This window comes from Mastomys coucha, unplaced genomic scaffold, assembly GCF_008632895.1.
Source record: "Mastomys coucha isolate ucsf_1 unplaced genomic scaffold, UCSF_Mcou_1 pScaffold21, whole genome shotgun sequence".
NCBI lineage: Eukaryota > Metazoa > Chordata > Mammalia > Rodentia > Muridae > Mastomys > Mastomys coucha.
In genome coordinates, this window is record NW_022196904.1 from 57194991 (window position 1) to 57218726 (window position 23736).

At 43.5% G+C, this 23736-nt stretch overlaps 1 protein-coding gene across 2 annotated transcripts in view; it reads left to right on the top strand.

Moving 5' to 3' along the window:
* Adamts17 (ADAM metallopeptidase with thrombospondin type 1 motif 17) overlaps positions 1 to 23736 on the top strand; it is a 319009-nt gene that overhangs the window by 157126 nt on the left and 138147 nt on the right. For both annotated transcript variants that reach the window (XM_031386937.1, XM_031386938.1), the window contains exon 9: positions 22248 to 22388. In XM_031386937.1, the coding sequence (XP_031242797.1) occupies positions 22248 to 22388 (141 nt within the window). The remainder of the gene's footprint in view (positions 1 to 22247; positions 22389 to 23736) is intronic.

Here is a 23736-nt window from a genome sequence, read left to right on the forward strand (position 1 = left end):
GCTCCCTTCTCTGTGATAACTCCAGCCTGTGTCAAGTTGACACACAAAACCAGCCAGTACAGTCCTCATTCCATGTAGCCACACTCCTGGAGAAGGTCCTCATTCCATGTAGCCACACTCCTGAGGTGCTAATAAAGGGCTGATGCAAAGCAGACTTCTGTCATTCTTTGACTCCCAGATTGCATTAGGGAGAGAGGGGATAGATTGATTAGTAGTTTTGAACCAAGTTGAGAAACATCAAGATCCCTGATGAGGCTGGGATCCAGGGCTGGGAAGCAAGACGGGCAGCTGTATGGCAAGAAGCAGAGAGCCCTGTGGTCCTGAGATATGTGTCCCTGGGAACTTGAACCTTCTGTGCCTTGGTGTGACTTCCCCAGCTGACAACCATATGGACTGCCAAAGGGAACAAGGAAGAGATATCCTGGTGGTCTTCAGAAGGCACATCACTCTTGGTTCCAGTATTTCCACATCCAGAATGTGACAAATCCCATAGGACCCCTACTGAAAGGCAGCTTCAGATACTCTGGGGACCAAAGGACAGAACATCCACTTGATGACCACAGGGACTTTCACCAATATCACTCCTTCAGACAAAAGCAATAATTAAGTCTTGTAAGTGACCCCTAGCGGGCCTACAGTTTGTCAGTATTTGGGGGTTCTAGAAGAGAGGGAACACTTGGATTAATTAAGGGTCTGCTCTTTGATACTTGCTCTCACTCTGTGATACTTGCTCTCTAATCATCCAAGGGCGTCAAAAATGTCTCCTCCCCTGCAGGAGCCAATGCCAGAAAGAAGCCTCTGTGTTCCTGGGGCTGCCTGCGGCACAGCCCAGCTCGCGCAGCAGAGCAAGCTTCCCTAAATGCCCAGCCTCCCCTGATGCCCACTGGATGGGCCTCTCTCTTTCACAATTTGTCTCATGTCCAGTTCAGGATCTGGCATAGGAGCTAGAAGAAGGCCCCGACTTTGTCACTGCTCAGATGGTGTCAAACGTCATCTGTGGCTCTGCTCTCTGATGTGCTCTGAGGGTTGACAACCCCCTAGCACCTGGGAGAGTGCTAGGAACTCAGGGTGATTCACGTGCATGTGGAAAGGATGGTTAGAGCACACAAAGGGGTAGCCTGTTCTGCCTAGGTCATCTCAGGTCACACTCACTTCTAGCTGCATGCTGGGATCCCAAGAATTTATAGGGCTGTGCTGTATCACTTAATACGAGTGATCTATCTCACTTAATGACAGTGACGCATTCTGGGCAAGGCGTCATTCTACATCATGGTGTGACTGTTGTAGAGCTTGTTGACTGGTATCTCATGTCCAGACAGTACAGAGCAGTCACCCTCCGTGGTTTCTTCATGTAATGGTGCCACATCACATGGGATGCAGTTTTACAGTGGACTTTATTTCTGTTAATAAACGTCCTAGTAAAATAACAGATACATAGTGTGGCACATGTAGAAATGAGTAACAGTTGTCAAGTGTGTGTGTGTGGGGAGGGGGGTTCCTGTGCTTTCATTTGACAGGTAGTATAGGCTTGCTCACAGCACCATCAGGTGAGGGATGCCTCACACTATGAAGTTAGAATGGCTAGTTTCTTCAGAAGCGCTAGTAGAATCATCTGTGGCCACTGTTGTCTCTGTGGACAGTCACTGATTAAATACTATTATATAGCCCGTGACTGTAACTTGATGAAGTTGAAAGGAAAGGCCCCCTCCTTCTTTTCTTGTAGTGGAGGGTGGTTTTTTTTTTTTTGTTTTGTTTTAATTTTTGTCTTTTTGAGTCATGGTTTCTCTGTGTGGCCCTGGCTGTCCTGGAACTCACTCTAGACCAGGCTGGCCTCAAAATCAGAGAATCCATCTGTCTCTGCCTCCTGAGTGTCATAATTAAAGTCACACATGACCACTGCCCAGCTGCTTGTTTTATTTGTGTGTATGTATGTTTGCCCACGTGGATGTTTGCCATGTATGTGAAGGTGCTCAGGGAGGCCAGAGGAGTTCCTCAGACCCTCTAGACTGGAGTCGCAGGTGGTTGTGAGTCACTGTTAGCATTGGGGACAAAACTCTGGTCCTCTAGAAGCACTCTTAACAGTTGGGCCCTGGCCCTGGCCCCAGTAGCAGAGCTGTGGGATTCCTTACTTGCCCTCTTCTGGAATCTTTTGTGATTCCAGAGATGAGACATCAGAGGCTTGCAGAGGTTGCTGCTTGGCTTCCATGGTTTTCCCTGCAGCTTGGGGACCATATCTTAATAGATACAGTTGGAGTGACCATCATTGCTAGTCGGTTGTACCTCTTGAAGTCCCCACTTGCTTTAAACATTTAGCCTGATATGTCATAAAAATCTAATGATGTTTTTGGCTGAACTCTGATGTTGAACCCTAGCATTTTGATTGACTGGTTTAGAAGCAAGCCCGTCAGTCAGACTTTGGGTTGTCTGTAAAATGGGCATTTCCCTTATAGAAAGTAGAAGAAAGCAAAATTGTCTGCAACAGGGACTGAAATGTGAGAAAGAGTCCTCAGAGTCCCCAGAGCAGTGATATTGGGTTGCAGGATCTTGCCCAGGGCTGGAAATGTCAGAGTCACTATCCTGTTCTGCTCTGATCACACACTCAATTATTTTTGGTTTGGGGGCAGAAGCTGAAGCCTTATCCATGGTATTTTCCCTGGACCACTGCATCTTCCCATCCCCAAATCCAAACCATAGCCCCTCCTGTTAGTTAATATCTACAGAGAGCAAGTCAGCCTTTTTAATTGTCCCAAGGTATCATTTTATCTTCTCAGGTGTGCCACGTGTTTACCTATGATATAAAGGACTAGTGTAGCCTCCAAATGCTGTGTACAAATGTCTAGAATCCAAGGGTTGACAATCAGCTCTGAAGTTCAAGACCCTAACCACCTCTGGCTACAGCATGAATGGAATCATCTTTCCTGAGAGCTGGGCTGCTGTTCGGAGGCTGAGCCTGGGACCGCTGAGATGTTCCTTTTCAGTAAGCCTTGTGCCTACTGCAAGTCACACAAAGGTGTCAGGAAATCTATTTCCTTATGCAGTGGAGCTCAGGAAAGAAAGCCCAAAGGGTGGGTTACCAAAGTAGAAAGAGAGGGCAGGAGTCCAGGCCTGGACCCAGCCGAAGCAGTCACGGTTTCAAATTTGTAAACTTTAAAAGGGCTATAAATGCAAAAAGTATATTGTGCTTTGAAGAGCTAGCCCCTGGCTGAGTTTCTTTCTATGACTTCATGCTTTGTGCTTCCCAGAACCTGCCTTTATCTCCAGGCATGCCCTCACGGCCTTGACTACCCAGTGAGTCTTAACTGGTTTCCACGCAGCCTGAGGTTACAAGATATATCTGGTCCATTTGTAAGTGAGGTAATGGATGAAAGGGACAACCAGTTGCTTCTGATGATTCAGGTTCTTGGCCAACATTAATCGACCACTGGGAAAAATGGCACAGTGCAGTGATGTCTGAAGGTGGTTCATTCTCATCCCAAATGCTTTAAAGACAGTAGCAGTCACATAAGAAACCCAGTCAGGGTTCAAGGCCTTTGTAAGTATGGAAGACCAGGTGTTGATAATATGCTTTACAGCTTGGCAAGTGGCATTTAAAAGAAGCCTCAGACCAACTAAATGTATGGATGAAAGAAGTTTGACCTACGGTGTGCTTGATCAGGATCCATTCATGCCAGCATGCATATCTATACATCTTTATTTGCTATTCTCCTCAGGTATATACTACTAATTGATCCCGGCACCCTTTCCATTGAATCCCAATTCAAAATTCTTTAATGCTACAGGCAGCCATTGCCAATGTATCTGGGTTAAAACTGATTTGCCCTCTTGTACTGGAGGGGTGATGCTAAGACAATGCGATCTTGGGTTGCATTGACACAGCCTTCTCTCCAGGAGTAGAAGAGGAAGGGGTTCCTCTGCTTGCCCTTCCCAAGTTCAACACCACAGCACGGAAGGTCTGGTTTAAGGACTTTCCTCGGGTGTGCGCCATGCACGTGCCATGCACATGCCATGAAGGGAAATCAGAGAAGAAAGATCTAGAAGAACTTAGTGTTGGAGAGGGTCAGGGACACCAGTACTTGGCACACTAGAGGCTGCCGGGACCTTCCCCCACCCACTCAAGACAAAACCTCCCCTTGAACCTGGAGTCCACTGGTTCACTGAGACTGGGCATCAAGCCTCTGTCTCTACATCCTCAGCAAGAAGATTACAGATAGATGCTTGGGCTCCATGACACCTGGCTTTTGATGTGCAGCCTGAAGATCCAGATTCGGGTCTTCTTGCTTACAGGGCAACCACATTATCAACCAAGGCATGTTCCAAGCCCCTCATTTTGCTTTTAGAGTCAAACAAAAGCTATAATATTATCTGAACATACACACACACACACACACACACACCATACATGTGTGGCATATGTATGAGAATAAGGCAATTCTATTTGTAAGATGAGGAGGCTAGAGCTGGGGTTGTTGCTTACTGGGCAAGCCCTTGTCTAACACCTACTGAGGCCTAGGCTCAATCCCCAGCAGGACCAAAGGTTGGGAAGAGAGCAGTATGGAGAGTAAAATAGACTAAATAGAAGTTACACTACTTACTCAAAGTGGTAGAGTGAAAGAAAACATAACTCACAGGAGGGCAATAACAAAAGAAACAAAGGAAACAGAAATCCACATGCCTAAGGCTACTCCAGTGTAAATGAAAAGGCACACATACAGATTTAAAAACACTAGATAGGTATGTACTATATATATATATATATATATATATATATATATATATATATATATATATGCTGTCTAAAGCAGGGCTGCTTAAGCTTGTGGCACTATTTTTATCTGAGAATGTTTTACATAACTTTAGGTATGTATACAGGCAGATAAAATGTGTAACTCAAGCATTTACAATAAATAAATCATAAATTTGCTTTTAAATAATTTTGATATACATGCAATTTTACCATTTGTTAAGGATAAAGAGGCATTTACATAGTAATGAAACAAATGTGCCTGTTTATTTTTACGAGAATAACCAGGTTTTGTTTGGCTATTTGATACTGTAAAGCATAAAACTCAATCTCTTAAGCTCTCGCTCTTAGCTCTCACTCTTAGCTCTCGCTTTCATCTCTCGCTCTCTCTCCCCCCCCTTTCCCCTCTCTCCACGTGGCCAAGGCCAGCCTCTACCTTTCTACTTTCTCTCTCTTTTCTACAATAAAGCCCTAAAACCATAAAAAAAAAAAAAAGCATACCACTCTTTCAGAGTTGACTGATATTTTGATCTTGTAGTCATCTACGCTGGGAACACTGCTTTGTGTGAGCCATAGTATAAAAACAGACACATGTTCAGGGGGCCATTGTTAGAAAGCTGTCTCAACCTGTCAGGTAACCTTATGTTTTAAGTTGAAACATTTTCTTCTGGAGGGAGGAGGGAGCCTCAAGAGTCAAGAAGGTAAAACTGAGAAGGCTCGGTGGGCTCCTGGACCTTGTAAGATGCGGGGGTGGGGGGCAAATGTGAGAAGGCTTGGGAGGCCTTTTCCTGAGCCTGTGTGTGCGGTGAGCAGCTGATGGGAAAGAACAGAGACTCTTCCAAGGAGTGCCTATGAGCTGTGCAGGGCGCCCCAGGGAAACAGCAGAGTCCTCACCCATGCTGGGTGGCCTCTCTGAGATGCTGCTGCCTTTGTGTTCTGTGGATCTTTAAACATCCCCTCACCCACGCTCCTGCAAGTAACAGCCCTCTCATGCCTGCCCCCCACCTCCCCCCACACACATAAAATTAGTTGACTTAGCTAGACTTGCAGAGAATCATTTCTCTGGTCCACCATTGGCGGCCCATCTAGGGTAAAGAGATATTTGTTTCTCTCCAGGGAAAGTCACACAACCAAAATCCATTTACTTTTTTTTAATTGAAATTTGAGTGAGTAACTCAGACATTCTACCACAGTAAGATGCTAACGCACTAAGGAAGGATATTGAGAAATTGTTACAGATCTTTGTCTTCTGTGGTTAATCCATTGTGTTTCTAGAAGAGCAGAAACCATTATAGACGTAAAAGCCCTGCAGTTAGTAATATACCAGGTATAGAGCCTGCACTGACGTGTCTCAGGTGGTCTTTGGCACTGCAGGAAGGGAAGGGATGTGTGCTGCAAAGAGCAGCAGCTCTGTGCGTTCAGAGCAGTGAAGTCATGTGACACAGAGGGGTGCCTACTGCTGGCAACACCCTCCGATTTGATTTGTTATGTGATTGATTTTTGGATTAAATTTTGATTGCTTTATGTTCAGGAAACTGTTGCTGTTGCCATATTTCCTGTCTTCCCCCATGCTGCTTTGTGGGACCACATGGGATCACAACCCATGGCTTAAGAACTTCAGAGGTCTAAAGGAAACCACACAGAAGGGTATTGCAAAATGCTTGTTTTCTCTAAGGTCCTGTGGATCTTCTCAGCCAGATAAGCTTTATCCTGGAACATAAAACAAGCTGGAAGAAGGCGTAGGAGTTGGAACCATGTTAAATATATTCTATGGTATAATGGAATCAGCCCACATATCATTAATAAAAACAAGAAAGAAATCTCCAGAAACTTAGAAATTATTTAGAAATATGTTATTTAACCAAAAATTGATTGAACTTAAAAGCAGAATTGGGGCTCCAGAAGATAACTCAGTTATCAAAGTTTTTTTCTTTGTAAGCATAAGCTCTGAGTTGGATCCCTACAACACATGTTTTGGGTTTGTTTTGTTTTGTTTTGTTTCTGTTTTGTTTTTTTTTTTTTTTAAATGTCAGGCATAATGGCCATCTCTGTGCTCAGGAGGTGGAGACAAACAGACCTCTGAGGCATTCTCACCTGTCCAGGAAGCCTAGTCTACTTGGGCAGCTAGCTCCAGGCCATTGTTTGTCAAAAACCAACCAACAAACAAAATAAGAGTAAAAATAAATAAATTTGTAAAAGGACACACAACACTGGAGGAATTATATACAGGATTAGCTTGTCCTCTGGCTCCACCTGCATGTGCACATATGAGCCTATACAACCAACTGAGATGTGCATGTGCACACACATCACATGTGCATGTGCACACACAGAAAGCCAGAACTGAGCATAGATGAAAGCACAATTCATGTGATATGTGGCATGTAGCTGGTACAGGCCCAGAGGGAAGTTGATAGCCCTAGGTGCTTAATTGAAAAGAAAAACGTTCACCCGTTGGTATTCTAAGTTCTGACCTCAAGAAACTGGAAGGGCAGACGTGTTCAATGTCAGTAACAGTAAGGAGTAGAGATTAACAGTGTTGAAGACAGGGAAAGAACAGAGGGAGTTAATGAAAAAGAAGTTCTCCAAAATAGATCAACAAAATTGCTAAAGCTGTGTGAAGATTGACGAAGCTAAAAAGAGGTATTGTATCCTTAGCATCAGGTATGACCTGGGACATCACAGGTCCTAAGGCCAGAAAAGGATCATAATTGGACAACTGCAAAGTAACAGAGAACATTCTTGGAAGTTACAAAGTAATAAAACCCAGCAAGTACAAGTAGATGGCCTAAATAGACGTGTGTCTACTAAAGAAAAAGAATTCCTCTCAATCACCCACTGAGACCCATTAATACTGCCCATGGTGTGCATGGGAACAGGGCCATTCCAGAAGCACGGGGAACCGACCAGCATTTTCAGTAAAGAATGATTCTCCCTGCCCCGGCCACTATCCATTGCCAATAGCTCCTCAGCTTAGGGCCTAGTCTGAAGACCATGCATAGACTCTATCTATGCTTGGTTGACTGGCTTAATCTTATGTAGACCTTGTGCAAGTCACAGAGCAGCTGTGAGTTCAGGAGCCGGACAACCATGTCGTGTGTCCAGAAGGTGTCAAATCACACATGCTCCAGAGTCCCCTACTGTTGCATCTTTTTGCTTCCTGTGATCCTTCCCAAGCCTTGGCATGTAGGAGGTTAATACAGAAGCCCCTTTTAGGGCTGAGTACTCAATCTCCTGTTCTGTGCACTGGGATCAGGGAGGCATCTCTACATTGACTGCAGCCCACTTCAAAAACCAAAAGCATGACATTGTATGTGTGGCGCAGTAGGAGAAATGGGGGTGGGGAAGGGGATATAGTATGTGGCTTTGAACATATTTCTGTATGTATGTGTGCATTTTTCAATATAATATTTAAAATTTTTTGAATTTGTAGTTATAGATGTGTTTAACGTGCTCTAAACAATATACAATGAATACATCAAACTATCCAGTTACCTCCTTAGCGTGTTTGTTTTAAATCTGAACTTATTTTTAACATTACTTGGTGTGTGTGTATGTGTGTGTGTGTGTGTGCATGTGGGTGGCATGGGCATGCACACGAGGAGGTCAGAGGACAACTTTGAGGAGTCAGTTCTCACCTTTCACATAGTTGAGGTAGAATTCCTCCTCTTTCTCTTGCTGTGCAGCGTATTCCAGGTTAGGGTCCTGTGAGCTTCTGCCTAAGTATCCTGTCTCCATCTTCCCTCTCAGGGTAGGAATGCTGGGTTCTAGGTGCATGCCACAACACCCAGCCCTTTATGTGGGGTCCAAGGGCCAGACCCACATTACTACGTTTGAGTGGCTACTGCTTTATGCACCCGGCCATCTCTCTGGTCCTGTACAGTTTTTATGTATCAGTTTAAAAACTTTAAGTAAATCTCAAAAAATATAAACTAAACTACACAGATGCTTCCAGGCCAGGGTGATTTCACTGAAAATTTTTATGGAACATTCAAAAGAATCATGATCAATTTTATATAGTGTCTTCTAGTAAAGAGAAAAGGAAGAAACATTTCCCAGCTAAATGTAAGAAGCCAGTGTTACTATGATACAAGGATATACAAAAGGATAGCTCAATATCTCTCAAGAAAATTTTAGAAAATTCAGGTTCAGCTGTATGTATGTATGTGTATGAGAAAGAATGAATGAATGTGTGAATGAATGAATGAATGAAAACTGCAAAGCCATGACCAACAGAATTTATTTCAGGTATACAAAGTTGGTTTAATTTCAACCATCCATGTGGATACTATATTAATAGCCTAATGAAGGAAAATCATATCAATTGATATAGAAAATTCATTTGTTATTATATCTTAACTTCTATTGTCTTCTGTTCATGATAACAATCTATTTCATTTTGGGATTAGAGGGAAGGTCCACTGCTCTCCAAGAACATCAACCAAACAATCACAACTAATGCCCTGAGCAGTAAAGACTTAACCTTTTTAAGCTGAAAATGCACATCTAAACTAATGTATACAGGATTTGTCTGGCGAAAATCACATGCTGATAAGTAAACCAGAGAAGACTAACGTTCTTGAAGAGACACAACTGCATCCTGGGACTGAAGAGTTACCATAGTAAAGATGGCTGAGTTGATTTGTAGGTTCATTCTGCTCTTATTGAAACATTAGCACAGCTTTATCAGATATAAACAAAGTGGCTCTGAAACTCTCAAGGAAAACTATGGGCCCTACAACAGCCAAAACCACTTGAGAAAATGAAGACTGGAAGGATATGGGCACACTCTTGATTCTGACCCTTCCTCCCTAGCTGAGTGAGTGCAACATGAAACCCAGAAACAGATTCACACAAATATACCTTGGTTTTTTTTTTTTAACAGAAATACAAAAGCAACTTAGATCAGGTTATCGAGTGAATAACCTTTTCATTAAAATAAGTAAATAAATTGCTGTAAAATTTGGACGTCCATTGACAAAGTAAGAAGAACCTTGAACTAACCATCATGCTTTCCCCTAAAACTTACCTCAGAATGAATTATGAACTTCAGTGTAAAATATTAAAGTTCCAGAAAACACAGCACAGGAGGGAAATCTGAAAGCCGTGGCTGGGTGAAGCGTTCTTCATTTTTCACAGAACACCATCCAAGCAAAAGCAAGTGTCGGAAGAACCAGCGCTGACTACTTTGTCACGTGAAGGGCTCTCTTAAGGGCATTTAAAGACATGTTGCAGGGGCCTGGCGAGATGGCTCAGTGGGTAAGAGCACTGATTGCTCTTCTGAAGGTCCTGAGTTTGGATCCCAGCAACCACATGGTGGTTCACAACCATCCATAATGAGATCTGATGCCCTCTTCTGGTGCATCTGAAGACAACTACAGTGAGTTACACCGGAGCTGGCGTGGCAGGACCAGCAGAGGTCCAGAGTTCAATTCCCAGAAGCCACACACATGATAGTTCACAGCCATCTGTACAGCTACAGTGTACTCATACACAGAAAATAAAATAAATCTTAAAAAAAAAAAAAGACATGTTGTAGGAAACTAAACTATAAACAACCCTGAGAACAAGGTGGGTTTTGCGGGTGGGTAGGGGATAGATGAGGAGATCCGTGATCAGCAAACACTACTAAAAGGCTTACACTAGGGAGACCATCAAGTGCTGGCCAGGCTGCAGGAAAGCAGGACACTCACACATCACTGGTGGAACTATAAAGTAGGAGAGCCACTCTACAAAACAGTTTGGGGACTTCTTTTAAAACTAAAGCTTCCCGAGCTCTGGGGAGGAAAAAGCAGGAAGGTCAGGAGTTCAAGATTGTCTTCAGCTGCATGCATAGCTAGTTCAAGGTCAATCTGGAATACAGGAGACCCAGTCTCAAACCCTGGAGCTTGCCAAATGGCACAGTGGTACTCTTGTGTGCATTCACCCCAGAGAACTGATAACACTTTCACCTAGAAACTTGCATGTGCACGTTAGTTAAATGAGTTGTCTTCATAATTTCCCCCAGACTAAAACTACCGAATCCTCCAATGGGTAGATAGTTAAACTTGCTTTTTCATTTCCTGAACTACTCCTAGTGATTAAAAGTGCATGAATTCTAGATACACAGGGCTACTTAAGCAAACCTCAAATTAGGCTGAATAAAAAGCTCCCATTCAGAGAAGCATACAGTACATGATTCCATTCATGTAACAGCTGTACAGTGGTGTAATTGTAGAGAGAGAAAAGATTGGCAGTTGTTAGGGCTTAAGGGCTAAAGGAGAGTGTGGGTAAAGCCCTTAAAGGGGAAGTCTGTTGGTGATAGTACACTTGAGCTTTTTGACTGCACTGGTAATTACCCAGGGATAGGTGTGTTCAGATTGTATTCAGCTAGAGCCAGGCACCCCACAGAATGCATGACTTACTGGAAAGACAGAGCAGGTTCTGTGGGCTGTGCTGGTTTCAAACTTTAGATCTTCATGGTACCGTGCTTTATGAAAGATGTTGTCACTAGGGAAGGTGGAGTCAATAGGAAATAAGAACCTGCATGTGTGCTTATTTTCAATTTTTTAAAACATATTTTAAGTTTAAGATGTTTTCTAAGGAAATAGATGGTTGTCTTGAGGCCATGCATCATGCTAACTTGTGATTTCCACAGGTAGGATGTGGGCATCTATCTTTTTCAAAACTCATTAGGTGACTCCACATGCAGGCACATCATTGGTTCTGTGCTTGTTGATGTGAGTGGCTGTCATGATGATTGTCATCCTGCCCTTCCAGTGACGACGAAACTTACAAGGCTTTTGGTCTGTGCCCCTGCATATGAAGCACCTAACCCCTGTCATCGTATATAACCATCAGTAGTAATGGCCATTCCCCACTTACTACCACAGTCCAGACTTCACAGTGTGGACAAGTTGGCCCCAATGAATGGTCCTGGAAATATAGAGAGTGCAGAGTCTTCTCATCCACACCCAGTGGCACACAGTTTTCCTCGACTAGGAGCCTAGATTGGCTTCTGGCTCATTGTCCAAGGCCTCCTCAACTTTTCCCATATCAAGAGGGAAGAGAGACTTGAAGGTTCAGAGTGGGGCATTGCTGTTGGCAATGTTCATGCTTCTCAGTAGAGAAGCAGAGGTAGGTTGGGAGGAGTGAACAGTGAACGTTGGAAGGCCTTCCTAATAGTGGTCTTTTGGGTTTCACGCTTCTCCCCCTCCTCCCTGAAGTGCCTTCAAGATGTAGATGTCTGGGCCGTAGTTATGGTACCATGACAGAAGGAAATGAAGGCATGGGCTCAATGGCAGGGGCAGCCATTGAGACGTGTCAACACAGCTCTGAGGGAATGTAGCATGCCAAGCCTTGCTGGACACACTGAGGACTGTGGTTTGAATATGGTCTGATGGGAGGTGTTTGGGTCATGGAGGTGGGTATTAATGCCCTTCTCAAGGAATGGGTCACTCAGACCATGTGTGGCTTCCTTTGTTGTATTCTGCATGCACCAATTTCTAGCTATGCCCATCCTGAGTTGAAGATGCTGGAGCCCTAACAAGAGGAATCCTCCCTATTCTTGGACCTCTTGGCTTCCAGAGTGGTGAACCCAAGTAAACCCCTGCTCTTTGTACATTAGCTAATCTCGGTATTCTAATGTCGTAAAACCGAGACCTCAGGAAGATGGCACAAGGAAGACATTGCCACAGAGGCCCATCCTTGTGTGAATCCGTTGGTTCTGTTTGGCCTCCTGGACTGGCATCAGGGTCTCCAAAGCAAATCACAAGTCAGGCTTCAGTCTAGCAGGTGGTGGTGTTATCTTTGGGGGGGGGGGGCTCCTGGGTCAATCTGTTACATAACTTCATGTGTCCTGAAAAAGAAAAGTTTTGCCTGCCAAAAATTAGATGTTTATATTGCCCGTGACATTGCCAGGAGTAAATCTGCCTTAGTAATGGTGGGGGTAGGGGTGGTAATGGGCAGAGACGAGAGGAAGGAAAAGGAAACCTCCCCGGCTATACTGTATGTTCCAGAGGCACCGTTCACACAGACACGTGTCACTCACAAGTTGAAATCAGCACTGATGTGACATGAAGCCAGCTAAGCCTGAGTCTCCTGATTCCACAGGACCCAGAACCAAGTGACAAAGCAGCCAACCAAGCTTAGAGTCTCTGTCACACATTCTCTCATTGGCCCCCCACCAGTCAGCACTGATCTGTCCTCAGTTTCCCTGAGTGGTTGAAGCATTGATGCTATTTTCTCAAAGAATTAACCCTTCCCCCTTACCATCTCAAAATGGAGAGGGGATAGCATTTGTTGACATGTGGTTCCTTCCCCTGCCTTTAGTCAGTGAAACCTCACTTGACATCTTACCTGGAGTGGAAGGCAAACCTTTTGACCTCATGAGTGAAGAGAGGTGGCCAGAGGGTAAGAGCGGGAGGCCATTCCTTCAGAGAAGTGAGTCTCTGCTTTTCAGAGTTGTCAAGACTTAGTAAGAACTCCTCTGTCAATCCACACTGACAGACATTTAAAGCAAGACTAGCATCAAGGTTGTTTTAAAAGGAGAAAAAGGATAGAGATGGCGTAGTATGCTTGGACTGGATTCCCACGCCAGTGCACAACTGGAGCCGAGGCCCATGGTGGTGGGGCCATGAAGCTTCAGGGTGACGGGCATTGTCAGGCAGAGGTCTGCAACATGGGGACGTCATCTTCTGCAATGTTTTGACCCTAGAAGTGGCTCATTTGGGGGAGCTGGGGGCCCTACTGGGACCTCCCTATGTCAACCCTGGGAGGCTTTTTGTCTGAAACACCTTTTCTATCTCTGATGAGACTTTTCAGGCAGGGTCTCTTTCCTGTTTTAATAACCCATTATCAACTACAAAGTTGCTGCTAGTAAAAATATCAATTATCACTTATGCAAGACTTGGCATGACTTGAAACCACATTCCACCCTCAGAACACCATAGTTGCTTTGAGCCAAATTTCAGAGAGGGATTGAGGACAACTTGTGTACATAATCGTTAAGTCAGCCAAAAGAATATATTTTTATCCTGTAAGTTGAATGCCAGCTAAGCAGTAATGATTACTGCAAGAAGCTGTAATTTATACTAGGGAAAGAGGAGAATTTTTTTCTAAGTGATAAAAAGTGTGTATTGCTCAAGGCATGGGGAATATAAAGCCTCCAAAGGTTCTTTATTTTATTTTATATGTATGGATTTTTACTGCATCATATACAGGTACTTTATGTGTGTATATGTGTGTGTGCTTGGTGCCTGAGGTGGTCAGAAGAGGTCTGGAACTGGAGTTACAGATGAGCCACTATAAAGGTGCTGGGACTTGAACCCAAGTCCTCTGCAAGAGCAACAAGTGCTCTTAACCACCAAGCCAAACTTATCAGCCCCTAGCCTTTGGTTAAAAAAGGATGAGTCTATACAATGTCCAAGTTTCTTGAACAGTGTATAGTCATAAACTGGTACAGCCATGTGACGCATGCTATTTTATACGGGGACATAAAATGTACCATGTGTATAACCATGCTCCCTAGGGATCACACAGAGACATAAAAAGCTGCCATGGTGGAGAACACAGTGTATGGTGGTGTTTGCACAGTGGCAGAATCACCCATGATGCACTTCTCAAATTGTTCCTGGTGGCGAAGCAGGCAATGGGTGGCAGTGTTTATCGTTGAGCAGTGTAGTATGCTCATCACTTCTTAAAAATACCCACCTCAGAATGGAAATGAAGAAAGACTTGGATTTTGGATTTTGAATGTGTCCAGAATGTGCCAACATGAATCCCCTCTCTAGTCTCACCCAAACAAATTGGCTTTCTGGTTAGAAAGAAGGGTTGCTCTGAGTTTTGACTTTGGCTAATCAATCTAAAATATGCTGATGTTTGACTATGAATGAGTCTGCCTTAGGGCATGGTCCTCAGATTTCTAAGGGCATTAGAAAGAATCCAACTGTTGAGGTCAGGCTTCAAGCCAGTGAAGTCAGAAATCTGGTCTGTAAGAGCCAGGTACCAATGTTTCTTCAGGCTTTCTAGAAGAGTCTACTGTATGCCATATTTGAAAGTCAGTGCCTTAGAGAAACTGAAATTGATCTTTCTTGCTCTTGCAATGGTAGATTTTTATCTTTCAAATTCTGTCCTGTCTCCCTGATTTTAAGTTGCATTAGGCTGGATATAAACTGCTTTGAGCCTGCAATGTACATCTATATTGATAAATGATCAGGTGCTACTTGAACTCGCTGGAAAGCCGGCTATGGAAGTGGGATACCCACACCACTTCAGACTCACACGTTTTTTTATAGCAAGGGTCCTCCAAGACCCTTTGTCTGTGAATGGGCTGATTCCTAACTCTGTGACAGAGGGGACAGAACAACAGGACAGCCCAAGGCTAAAACACTGATTTTTAGAACAGCTAGAAGGTAAACTATTTCCAAGAGAGGTTACTATTGTTTATTCCATGACATAAAGGTACCTGTGGTTGGAAAGAGAGGTGGAAAGTTCAGCTGTGGGAAGCTCATTGATGGAGGAAAAAAATCAATGGGGGACTGCAGCAGACAGTTTCAACTTTCCCAGCTGGTTTCTGTGGAGTGTTTTGAGTTCCCAAGTTGACAGTATTTTGCCATCTTGTCTGGTTAATTGCTTGGTTCTCTGCCTGTCTGTCTGTCTGTCTATCTCTTTTACATTGGCCAGCTATTAATTTAATAAAGTTACTCATTGAAAACTGTAAGAATGGAGGGCCACACAGAACAGAGCCTTGAAGGAACACAGCATCCCCACACACTCACCTCTGCTTGGAACTGCGGCTTATTCCTTTAACCTGTATAGCCTGGAGAAGTGTATTCCCTGCATTCTGTGGTAAGGTGACCCTAAGAAACACCCACCTATTTCAGGAATATAGACAAAGGGAGCAGCACCCACAGGAGGGTAAAACTCTTTCAAAGAAATTCTGATATCTCACCAGAATGCTTTGTTTTCTGACTGTCTATGGGTTAAACAGTTTGTCAATACTTACCAGCTCCTCTGTGTGGTTAGCTCTGGGCCAGACTATCACACTTTTCTAAACTGCTCAGCTGTAAGACAGAATGACAAGTCCTGCCTTCAGGGAGATTCAGAGAGTCTTGAAGAGAGGGAGATGGTGGTCAGAGTTCAGGGTCATCCCCCAACCCTCGCAAGAATGGAGAGCCACTTTAAAGAGGAAAAGACCTGTAAACCCGGCTTAGAGTGGGACTGGGGTCCATATGAGCCAAAGGCATGAACAGAAGCCCTGAACAGAGAGACATGTTGTGGGAATCCTGGGGTTCATGAAAGGGCTGAGGTTTCTCTATGCCCTGTGATGAGCATTTCACAGCCTGGGGAAGGGGTAGGATGAATAGATCATCTCCTTCCCACTTCCTCCCAACCTTCCTGACAGGGTAGAAAAGGCAGAATCTAAATAATTAGTTCATGAAGCCCCCCTGATGATTGGTCTCAAAAAAGGCAAGGAGGTGATAGTCATTAGGAGCAGGAAGTCCCCTGTCCTCAGGATTACTACTGCTTAAAGCATCCTGTGCCCTTTGATGTCTCCAGCAGGCCTTTGAACTTTGGGAGGCAGCAGGTTCCCCCTTTCTTCAGCCCCTCCCCGCTGTCAGCTAATCCCCTTCTTCACTGGCCTTTGAAGAAAGAGACAGGAAATGCTGGGGTCTGGATTCCCATGCCCATTAACAGGCTGCACCACTGAGGAGCACACAAGGAGTCTGGAAGCTAGTAGGAGCAGGGGGTGGGGTCCCATCCTATGCCCCTTGGAAGCCTTAGGTTCCCACCTCATTCTGAGTTTTGGGTTATTAATAAATTAACTAGCATCACAACCATCCCCTTTCCCATCAGCTGAAAGATCTAGAATTTACTATTGTTGGGGCAGGGGTTAAATCTAAGCTTCTTGGGAATCAAGGTTGTTATATTTAGGTGGACTTGAACCTAATCAAGGGATGACACAAAACCAGTTTATTATAATAATGCATATATATACAAATATGCATACATATATGTAGTCTGTGTTTGTGATTGCAATAAACTGGTCTTGTGTGTGCATATATGTATATATATGCATATAGTGTGTGTGTGTGCATATCTATGCAGGTACATCTGCCTGTGGCTGCCTTCAGAGGCTAGAGGAAGATGTCTAGTGCCCTGCTCTGTCCTGTGCATGCTATCTCTATAAGACACAGTCTCTTACTAAATCTGGAGCATGCTGGTTTAGGGCTGTGTTGGCTAGTGAGCAAAGCTCCTGCCCTCCACCCACTGGAGTTAGAGAGGCATAGCCACAGCCAGCTTTTACATGAATGCTCTGGATTTGAACTTAGGTCCTCATGCTTATGCAGCCAGCATTTACAAATGAGCCATCTCTTAGCCCCACCCTGAGCATTTCTTCTAAGTTACTGTACCTGTTTCCTGTGTTGTGATACCTTCAGGGCACCTAAGTTAGCAGCCCAGAGGCTATTTAAGTCCTTTACTCATGTGGATAAATATGCCCAAAATGAATAAAGTCACTGTCTCCTTCACAGTTAACTATTAACTGAATTCCTTCAAGGTGCTGATTCTCAACCTTCCTAACACTGCAACCCTTTAATACAGTTCATCCTGTTATGGTGACTCCCAATGATATTTTGTTGCTACTTCATAACCATGATTTTGCTACTGTTATGAATTACAATGTAAATATTTGATGTGCAGGTTATTTGATATGTGACCCCCCAATCTGATAACAGGACCTATAGGTTTCAAACCATTGTTTTAGAATGGGAGCTCTATGTGCCTAGCACTTCAGGCCTGTGTCTTTCTAGTAGAAAGCATTTGACAACTATATACTGAATGAATACATGTGGCTACCCTGTGTCTAGTCGGGGAGGATCAAATTGAGGTGCAGAGGTGTCGCTGACTAGGAAAAGGGACAGACCCTCCATCCTGTGTCCTTCCTTTGCACCTTTTTCTTTATCTCAACATAACTATTTGAATTTTTGTTAAATTAGGATTAGAAGCCCACTTGTGTCTTTTACATATTTGTAAATGCAATGCAAAAGCATGCGCACACATGACTCACACACCTTACATCTTCTGAGATAGTCAATATACGTTACACATATATTATCCATTTTTACCTACCATGATATTACCCATTATAGGAAATACTGCAAACACTAGTCTGCTATTGATCCCATCTGATAGAGGGGCTGTGCTCCTTAGAGCCATTCCCTGGGCTCCCCCAACAACTCTAGCATTCATTTCCCCAAACCAACCAAGGCTAGTTGAGGAAAGGCCAGACCTGACTCTTGTCCCCTTTCATCAAAATCCAAGAGCTTTTGAAAGCTGGGTCAGCTCAGAGACTGCTGAATCCAAAGCTTCCAGCATGGCAGCTGCACTGAGTCTAGAATCCCTAGCTCTCTCCTTGGGTGTGTTCAGTCTCTAGTGTAGTGCATTGTGGGAGTTCTTTCTTGACACCCTCCACAGTATGCCTTGAGATCTCTTAGCAAAGCCAGAAGAGGTTTGCTATTTTGTTTAAGATAAGATCCATCCAAAGCCATTAAGTTATTATCGTGTCTTAACATACGAGGCATGAGGCCCTCATCTGTGCCCTCAACCTCACAGTCATTTAGAGTTAAAATGACTGTGTCCTTAATGCCACACATTTTCGTTAAATATAACATGGCCAGAAATAATACATGCCCTGGGACACAAACCTAAAATAACATGGAATTTTCAGTCAGGTAATCTTTAATTTAAACTAAAAATAACCTAAACAGTAGTTTATATAAACCTCAAGTACCAGGACACCCGCCCACTGCCAGTTCATCTAACTGTAAGCTTATGAGACACTTAGTTAGCCTTTGAAGGATTCAAACCAGATCAACTGTGAGCCATATTAAATATGAGCCCTCAGAAAGCCAGAATCCCACTCTTAGCCAGCCCTGCTGACTAGAACATTCCTTTGGGAAGGCCACTGCTGAGGGCTAGCAAGGGGAAGTGCTCACAGCAAGAGTCCCACTCCTGTTGAGATAGATGCTATCAGGAACATAGCCTGTGAACCTCACCCTCAGCTTCTCTGAGTGCTTGTATAATGATCCTGTGTGTCTCCTGAGGGGCCAGGTTCTCTAGCCATGACCATCTGATAGTGAGGGACAAGGAACCTCTTTCCATTTATAACTGATTTCATCACCATAGGAAATTGGATGTGGTCCCAGGTATAATCTTCCATCCTGGATGAGACTAAGGGGTCAGCAATATCCTTACTTGACAATCCATCTACTGTCAAATATGTGCACTTATCCACCACACAACAATAACAAAGAAAAATCCATAACACAATGAAAACTAGAAAAACAATTAGCTTTATATCTTGTTTCATGACTGGCGTGTCCATCCCCCTACATTGGTCATTCCAATCAACTTATCTGTGCTTTCTTCTTCTCCATTCTTTATGTTACAGTGTACCCACATGGTCACATTTTCATTTTTTACATATATACTATAGACAAGGAACTGTTTATGAAAATTTTTTTTCTTTATGAGATTGTATGACATTTAATATTATACATCCTAAGTCCATTCACCATTCATTTTCCCCAAAACTTTGTGGTTCCAGTTTTCTTTGGAGCTAAATATTCCATTTTACATATGTATTTGGTTCCCATTACCTGTTCATCTCTGTTGGAGAACAACTAGGTTGGCTCCATTTCTTTGCTATAGTGATTAGAGCAACAGTCAACATGGGTGTGCAAATGCCTCTGTCGTAAGGTATGGATTTCCCTGAGTCTATGCCCCACGGTGAAACAGCTGGATTAAAGAGTAGAATTATCTGTAAAGAAGTTCACTGAGATATATAAACTTTGGGTTTGGCCAACCACTCTGTGAAAATTTTAATTTGCAACCTCTTTCCAATGATATTAATTGTTAAAAAGAACACATATTTCTGGTGGTTGTTTGGGAGATGCCTGCTGGGGAAGGTGTGTGTTAATTGACAAGAGGACAACTGTAGATCAGGTTGCCTGGTGTATTGGTTCTCCATAGGACTGTGGCCCACTCTACAAGGCAGAAGATGCCACTGCTTCTGGCTGATTATTGACAGAAGGGTAGGGGAGAGGCTGTAGAGAATTTCTATAAGCAGGGCTGAGGTTCCCAGAGGGACTTAACCATTTCTCAAAATAAGAGAAGGCTGTGTGTAGTTGATGGATGCCAAATGTGGTGATATTTGCCATGTTCTCCATGCTGTGACTGGCAAGGTGTTCTTTCCTTGAGGTTGTACCACTCGAATGGGATCCTCTGTGATAGAAGATCTGAAAGGCAAGCGAGTTGGGCAATCAGAGATCCTAAGTTAGTCCTTAGAGTACCAGTGTACATCACATCCTGCATCCCTCCCTACCTTGAACATGGTCTTGCCAATGGAAGCAAGGAGATAGATGTTCATCCTACTTTCTTACATAGCCCAGGACCACCTGTTCAGGGGTGATACCAACCACAGAGGGCTGGGCCCTCCGATATCCATCAAGAAAATGCACAACAGGTTTGCCCACAATCCAGTCTGATGGAGGTGTTTTTCTCATCTGAGGTCCCCTTTTACCAGATGCCCCTAGCTTGTGTCACATAGACAAAAAGCCAACCTGCAGAGACATTTAGGCAGTTTCTAGGTTAGCTATTGTCGTCAGTACCAAAGCAAAAATGAGAGTGCCGATCTCTGAGATCTGAATTTTCCTCTTTTGAAGAAATACCCAGAAATGAAATTCCTGGATAGTACACTAGTTTTGTAGTTCTATGTTTATTCTTTAGACACCTCCATGCTGTTTTCCACAAGGAAAGTTACTGTGATGCATCCTAATCATCAGGTACAGGATTTCAAGCACCTCGCATCATCTCATCATTGCATCGTCATTGGCACTGGCCTCATCATGACCTGCATAAGGGAAAGCCCCCTATGGGATGGTTTGCATCTTTCTGATGCAAATCAGGTGCCATCAAGAGCATCTCTTCCACATGACCTTTATATATTGTCTTTGGAGAAATGTCTGTTTAAGTCTTTAGTCTGCATTTCAAATTCAGGTTATTAGGGAGTTTCTTTTTTTCAATTGACTTATAGGACTTGCTTATGTATTTTGTAAGTTGCATATCAGATATCCTGCATATCAGATATTTACATTATACTTCATAACAGTAACAAGTCACAGTTTTGAAGTTGCAATGAAGATAATTTTGTGGTTGGGGGTTCTTCCTCATAAGGAACTGTATTAAAGGGTTGCAGCATTAGGAAGGTTGGGAACCTTCTGTACTAAGTGAAATGATCCAATCACAGGAAGAACATACTGTATGGTTCACTTATGATATAAGGATAGAGTGGCAGTGGTCAGGACAGAGAGACAAGCCACGCATTTGGCTGTAAGGTAAGGTCTGAGAGCCAATCATGGCCTGTGAATGTAATTAACACTATGAGATTGAATACACAGGAACTTAGAACAAGAATGTTAAAATCTCTCGCCACAACAACAAAAAAGTTAGAAAACGTAGGACCGAGAATGTGGCTCCATTGTATAACATTTGCCTACCATGTGCAAGACCCTGAGCTCAAACCCAATAACAGGAAATAAAATTGTCTCAAGTTTACTGATTTTAGTCAGGGCATGGTGTTGGTTTTAATCCAAGTACTTGGGAGGCAGAGGCAGGTGGATCTCTGTAAGTTCAAGGCCAGAACTGGTCTATAGAATGAGTTTTAGGCCAGCCAGCACTATGAGATCGTGTCTCAATTACACAAAAAGTAAACCTCAAGAAGGAACAAGCCTATTAAGTGAAACTTTATTTGAAAGTTGCTTTCCCATGTATTTATAGATAAGTCAATGCTTTCTGTTGCCCACCAAACAGAAAAGGTTATTTAAAGGGAGAAAAGAAAAAGAAAAACAGAGGAGTTGCATTGAAATAGAGAACTCACTTTATACATCCAAATGACCATAGGATCATATCCGAATTGTTCTCATTGGACAGGATTATTCAATCATTTCCTAGGTTTCCCTTTGACCCCTAACATTTGGGAGAGTGATACCCACCCAGGTAGATAGAGATTATCAAACCAGAGGGGGTTCTCATCCTGGGAGCACACCTGACACAAAGATGAGGTATCTGATATTTGGGCAACATTGTGTGGTAACAAAAAGGTAATCCACTTGATAAATATTTACCAGTGCTTGCTAGATGCCAGCCTCTGGAGAAGCTGTGCTAAAGGCAGGGTTAGCAAGGAGGAAGTTTTCAATTTGACAGCCTCTGGAGTTCTGTAAAGAACGCTGTGAGGGACAGAGGCCAGCATTCATATACTGATTATTAATGACATTTTGCTCAGTCTTCATACATCCTGTAGTCAAACCACCTCATCTTCTATATAAACTCCTGACTGTGGTCTATGGTGGGAGAACATTATCTCCCTACCTCCGTCACTCTTTGTACTTTAAACCTGACCCAGGGCTGAGAAATGAAGCATGGTGAGGTGTGGCATCTCACACTCTTCCTCTTTCTCTTTGAATAGCCTGGGAATGAACCACGATGATGACCACTCATCTTGTGCTGGCCGGTCGCACATCATGTCAGGAGAGTGGGTGAAAGGCCGGAATCCCAGTGACCTCTCTTGGTCCTCCTGTAGTCGAGATGACCTTGAGAACTTTCTCAAGTAAGTCTTTGAGCACATTCTGTAACATCAACAACAGACGGTTCTCCAAAAACCAAAGATGGGCAACTCAGCCAGTGTGGGATGAATTCTCATCTGTGGGACATGCTCAATGCAGAGTGTTCTATGATAGACAAAGGCCTCTTCCTGAGGTTGTAGCTGATTCGACGTTGAGTGTCCGGTACAGGATCATTAAATGAGTGGTTGAAGGAAATATTAACCCAGTGACTCTGTCTTGATCTTCTCTGCCGATCCGTATCCATGAATGGGCACCACTGTGGGGAGAACCTGCTGCTTGCTGCCTCCCTTGATGGGACTGAGTTTGCTGCGGATGGGTTTGCACACTTGCCTACTTGATGGAGAGGGCTGTGCTTTTCTCACTAGCCCTTTCCTCCTAGAGGATGCCTACACTTCTGAATTCTCAGGTTTCTGTGGTACAGCTTCTGATCTAGTTTCCGACGCATGTTAAAGCAAGCGTATCCACGGTGCCTGTTGGTCCCTGTCGCCTCTTCTTACGGCTGTGTTTACAATGTTAATTTATGGGTCCTGATTGCTTCCCTAGGTCACCGTGGTAATCCACAACCCACATAAGGTAGAAATAGAAGTGAGTCAGTGACTTTCTCTGGAGGGTGGAGTTAGACCAGCTCTCTTTGACAGTACCCAGGGAATGTGGGCTAAAGTAGTTTTAAACAGTCTTCTACTTGTTTCCTGTGTATGCAGATATTGTTTAGGAAATAGGCTTAGAAATGAACTTACTTGTTTTAAGATAGTCTACTTCCACTAAGTATTGTAATTACTGACTCATAGTAAAATATTGTAAGCCATTTGATGTTTTACCATTTTACCCCAAAGGGTCAGAGTGACAAGATGGCATGCCTTACCTCTGCTCCGGTGCATAGAGCTGCTTTCACTGGGGACAGATATCTTCTGATTGATCCTGGAAGCTATGGACTAGCCTCAGCTGTAGACCAATGATAAGACAGATAGATAGATAATAAATAGATAGATAAATGAATTACATTCTTTTAAGGGTTTTGGCAAGTGTCTGGTTTCATCTGCCTTGCTTTAAGGTTAGAAAATAAAAGCATTGCACATTTTATCTGCTATCAGCCTCTTTTGAGGAAATGTATATCCCACTGTAAGTGAACATTCTCTTCCTGGTTGAAATCTGGAAGTTCTTGAAGTGAGCCCCTGGCCTGCCTTCTGTGATAGCAAGATGTATGGTTGGACAAGCCATCAAATCTGACATACTTGCTTTGGCCCAGCAATCCCTCAAAGAGACTCCATGCTGTCAGAAATCAGCACTTTGAGTTTATTTAAAATTAAAATAACCTGAATTTGTACTCTTTTT